This window comes from Rhagoletis zephyria, unplaced genomic scaffold (genome assembly GCF_001687245.7).
Source record: "Rhagoletis zephyria isolate East Lansing unplaced genomic scaffold, Rhagoletis_zephyria_1.1 Rzeph_scaffold_02293, whole genome shotgun sequence".
Lineage (NCBI taxonomy): Eukaryota > Metazoa > Arthropoda > Insecta > Diptera > Tephritidae > Rhagoletis > Rhagoletis zephyria.
Window position 1 is genome coordinate 9,311 of NW_016159377.1, and position 5,482 is coordinate 14,792.

Below are 5,482 nucleotides of genomic sequence, written 5' to 3' on the forward strand. Positions count from 1 at the left end.
ATAACATATATCTTTTTGTTTTCTCTTCTTTAAATACCTGCACCGGATCTTTATTATGATTTTTTTTGGACCAATCTTAAAAAAAAACTACTAGGCATTAAGAAGAAAGTCTCAATCATTTCAAATGGGGCTCTTCGGGGAATTTATTTTTAGCAAAAATTTAAAAGCCAGTAATTTTTTTACTTGTCGGTACCTACGTCTCCCTTCTTTGCTATTTGAACGTCTGGCTATAAACAGAATCGATGCTCAAATAATTAAAAACCTATAGGTCTGATCTTTAATTAGGTAAGAATTACGTAACTATGTGAGACCCGCATCATTCGTGATTCCAATAATTCAAATGCTTATTAAAAACGGGGTGCTTTTTTAAAAAATAACAATATTCTGATCGGATTCTGCTGGCAGCCACGACTTTGAATTTTGTTCAAAATTTTCATTCCTGGAAAATAATAATTTATTTTCTATATCCACATATTTAGCTCGCTATAATCACAAATTTTTCAAACCAGTCGCAAAAGAAAGTATCAAATATGAATTACAAAAACTAAAACCGAAAAACGCTGATGAAGTTACAGATTCCCCAAATTCTGAAACAGCCAAAGGAATGAGAATGAATTCTTTTTATTCAAATTCTGAAAGGGCCAAAGGCATGAGAATAAAGAATTGTTTTTAAAAAGCTTTAGAAAAACCTGACACATCTGGTTTGGCTTGTAAGCGCTGTTAAAACAACGATAAATTCTTCATGTGAAGATGAAAGTCAGGAGGATACATCTGACATTTTCAGCCCCGATGCAATTCTCATTACTTTTTATTAAATATAGGAAATGTTCCAATTTTTAAGTTCAATTACTAAATAAAATAAGCATTATTAAATATTACTAACTTTCCAATCTTTTTATTTACCTAAATAATTTAATTTACTTACCTAATAGTTTCTTAAAAATACTATACATCCGAATTCGCATCCGCATCCGCGGATGCCTAACAACTAACATCGAATCGCAACATCCCTAGTATACATATACATATGTGTATTTTCAGCCAAAATAAAATCGTAAACTAGTACTGTTTAACTTATTTGCTTTATAAAGTTCTTACGAATTCAAAGGTACAAACGATGAATCTGCAGAAACGGTTTTTGAAGACATTAATGCGGAAATACAGATTTATTTGAAACAATCAGGAAACAAAAGTTGTGACGATGTTTTAAAATTTTGGGAGCAAGCTTAAGATTTTTCACTTCTTGGAAGCTTTTCAAGGCAAATTTTATAAATAGCTAGCTCAGCAACTATTGAAAGAGCTTTTTCTGTGTCAGGCAGAATTTTGGAAGAAAGACGTACACGGCTGCTTGGTGATAACCTCGGCAAAATATGACTCTTAAACAAAAATATGAGCTAGTCATTTAAAACTTACATTGAATGAATACCCAGCCAGCAAAGAAACGTAAATTTTGCCGACAGTGCTTACAAAAAACTCCTACAGTTATCAATTATTTTCGTTTCCGAAAACGTTCGAAAAAGATGTCATTTGAATGCAATAATTGTATTTTATTTGCTCAAGCTAAATATTTGAAAGCATGCATGCGTAGTCGACAGTGGCTGAGTGTGCCGCTATTTGTTAGCTTCCAGAAGGTGCCGGGTTCGAATTCCGTCCGGCGCTTCCTAATTTTATTTTTTTTGAACCATGAAAAAGTATCTGTGAATTGCAGAAGGAAAGCGTATTGAACGAAAAATTCAATCAGCCGAAAAAGATTGCACCCAGAAAAAAATCAGCTAAATATATTTATCTCTACACTTGATTTGGTTATAGTTACATTATTTCGTTATATTGATGATTAATTTGGTATACTAATTTGTATTGGAAACGCTACGTTTTATATCATATTTTGTTTAAATATGTGGTTAAAATTTCAGAAAACAATTTTTATATAGAGAATTTTATCTCATTTAAAAACATATAATTATGTATATGTATATGGTCTTTCAAACGTTGGTACTTTTTCGGCTAATTTCGTGAATTTCTTTAGCCATTTCCTATAAAATTATAAAACTCATTTATCATCCCTGGTCCATATGGGCTAACGCCTTCCCGTATCAGTAAGTCAGTAAGACGGTGTGTACATACATACATATGTACGAGGGTTGTTCCTAAAGTTCTGGGAATCGTGCTATAATTAAATTACGCAGAACTTATAGGCAATGTTATTGTTGCCAGACAAGTTTTGTTATGTTTATTACATATGCATATCTGGTGCAATATTGATCAGTCTGAGTTAGGTGTTCGACTGATATAGATGCGTTTTCATAGCACTGTTTTTGTATCCATGGAAGACGCAGCTAGTTCTCAAAGAGCAATAGTTTTCCTTTTGTGGAAAGAAGGTGTGAAAACATCAGAAATTATTCAGCGGAGCACTGCAACAGGCACTTGTCGAAAAACAGCCTGGGCATTTGCAACCGTTATTGCAACAGGATAATGCAAGACACCACACACCGCAAAAAAAACGAAGGATGTTTTGAACGATTTACGATAGGAATTTGTTTCCGCGCCCACTTTATGCCCAGATCTTGCACCCATTGTTTATCATTTGTTCCCAGATTTGTAAAAACTCTTACGGGGTGTTCGATTTGAAAGTTTAACTAACGCAAAACGTGCCATGAATAGGTGGATTGAAAAAGTTCTTTGAGGACAGCTTAATTAGTTTATTGTTGGGATAAAGGTATTGAGTTAAATGGAAATTATGCTGACAAATTATACTGTAATATTGACGAAAATTAACAAGATAATAAAAATTATAGCTAAATTCCCTGAACTTTGGAAACATGCCTCGTTAATACAAATAACTGCCCAACAATGTGACAATTTAACAATTGTATTTTTTCGTTGGACCAATAATGTAAACAAATGATAATAATTATAGTCATTAAATAAATTCATCGAGAAATAGGTGTTTCTATATCAAAACCGATAAATAAATTTAAAAATGTTTGGATGAATGCGAAATAATATGCAAACACAAAAAGCTCTTTTTCTGACAAAATTTAAAAAGCATTATAAGCACACTCTCATTCCTTTTTTGGTTACTATACTGCCTAAAAATATCTTAGTTCGTTCTCTGTGACCCAAAGTTTACTTTTAAAAGCTTTAAATTTTTAATCAATGTTCATGCTTACAGGTATTGGCTTTCCGGTTGGATCCAATGGTCGATGAAATGCTGATCCCCCTTGTGCTAGCAAATGGTATGGATGACCGCCGGTATAAAGTGGAAAGTCTTGCGGTCTTATGGGACTGTGCGGTGGAATAGGCTTTTTGAATTCATCATGAAAATCCATTGAAATACCAATATGATGTTGATCCTCACAACCAGGGCTAATGGGCGGACTAGATCGATGTGAAGATGTTGGAGATTCTGATCTGGAATATAATATTGTGAAGAGGAAAGCTTTGAGTAATTAAAAAAGAAAAATTATGAATGTTGTTGTATAACGAATATTTGAATCATGTATACCTATGTATATGTATATTTGTGGAAATTTGAAAGAACTATTCAAAACACTAAATCGTACTAAGTGATAATAGCTGCAATTTAAGATGTTAGTCTTTGTTAGCAGTGTTGGCGGGACGTCATGAAAAAATGTATCGTAAATGAAACAAAAAGTGGATCAAATGTATCACAAAATATTTATTTAAGTATCAAAGTATCCAGTTAGATAAAACTTAAAAAAATGCTATTTGGCTCCATACCTTTGCTTTTTATTATTGTCAATAATCGAAAAGTCATGTAATTCGCATTCATACACCTACATATGTATTTACATGAAGCAAAATATTTTACATACTGTGACAATCTATCAAAAAAGAGATTATTATTTTTAATGTTTTATAGAGACGAAAAAAAGTATTATGTATAGATTTTATAGAAACTTGAATTCAAATATATGTACATACTTAAAACTATGAGCTGTCGATCATTTACGTTAATTATCAAATTTCACATAATTCACATTCTACGTTAAACTCGTTGGAAATTATGTCAAAAAGCTGCGACTGCCTTCAGTGTCGACTTTATTTTACTATGAATACGCCCCATCATCAACAGTTTGTAATGAAATTCCATTTCTCTTTTCATATTGGATCAATTTTATATCTGAAAATATACGCTCTGCAGCTGCAGAGCTATTTATGGAGCAAGTAAAGTAAATTAAGAATTAATGAAGTGAGCTCTTTATACATGGTTCATTTAAAGCATTTTTTAAGCTTACTGACCCCAAAACGCTTCAATATCTTCGAACAAATTTTATAAGCTGCCACTGCATATTAATATTTTCTCTTTAACATGCATCAAAATTTGTACTACGCGAAAAATTCAAGTATCTCGCGAAATGAGCGAAAAAATAAAGTATCTGCCGAAAATATGCCCAAACACGTATCACTTTTGAAGTATATGGATCAAAACGGCAACACTGTTTGTTAGTAGGCTCTTTATTTCTTTTTAAGCCAGCCAAGTTTTATTTAAGCGTCCACAGATATAAGCTTTAGGGTTGTTTGAAACTTTCACTACATTTTTTTAAATCTATGTGCTGTGTTTTTAGGCCAATTTAAAGCTCTAGGCGACAGAACGCACACTGGTCGGAAGAGGCGGTTTCTTGCTTCAAATTCAAATTCATTAGAGATTGAATCCGGGAACCCACATTTCCTAGGCAAACTGCTACTGCAACAGACCTGTAATTTACGGTTCATAGATATGTGTGTACGTAGGCATTGCTTTAAATTAAATTAATTACGGTTCATATGTATGTGTGTGTGTTGAAAAAGAAAATAAATAAAATGTCAGTTTCATACAATACAAATTCAGGCGCCCACCACAAATCGGAGGAGAAGCTCGGTCAAACACTAACATATTGTGTAAACGCCAATTAAAAAAATATAAATCCATTATCATGGATTGCCATAGATTTTGATTTAACAAAAAAAAATTATTTCTAAATCGTTTTTTTTTTAGTTTATATGTATTGGCTGTCCTAACCCAGCGATATACAATCATCAAAATTGGTTCACAAGCAAAGAAACTATGCCCTGACATACATACTTACATATATCTATATGTATACATTAGAGTGGTTGTAAAAAATCAAATTTCAATTTTTACAGGTGCACACCTTTAGAAATGTGTTATTTATTGAAAAAATACAATTTTAAAAGTTTGAGCCGGATCGGAGCATGCCTTCACATGCCGAAAGTGCCGTGAAGTTTTAAAAAATTACAAATTTAAAGAAAATATGATATTTTTCTGCTTTAGCTTACGACAGATTCTATCTAAAGTAGAGTCCGACCGAAGGTAAATTTTTCGGCCGAAGCCGAACCGAACGTTCGGTTTTAATCAGGGATCCAACCGATTATGACGATCTCCGCAACGATGGATTGGACGCTTGGGTTCCATTTTATGGCCACCTAGATCCCCGGATTTAAATCCTTTAGACTTTTT

The 5,482-nt window shown here is 32.8% G+C and overlaps 1 protein-coding gene across 1 annotated transcript in view; it reads right to left on the bottom strand.

The window, feature by feature from the left end:
- Window positions 1–5,482, bottom strand: part of exex (motor neuron and pancreas homeobox extra-extra) — a 33,502-nt gene that overhangs the window by 4,730 nt on the left and 23,290 nt on the right. The window contains exon 2 of the mRNA XM_017620923.1: window positions 3,171–3,411. Within this exon, the coding sequence (XP_017476412.1) occupies window positions 3,171–3,411 (241 nt within the window). The remainder of the gene's footprint in view (window positions 1–3,170; window positions 3,412–5,482) is intronic.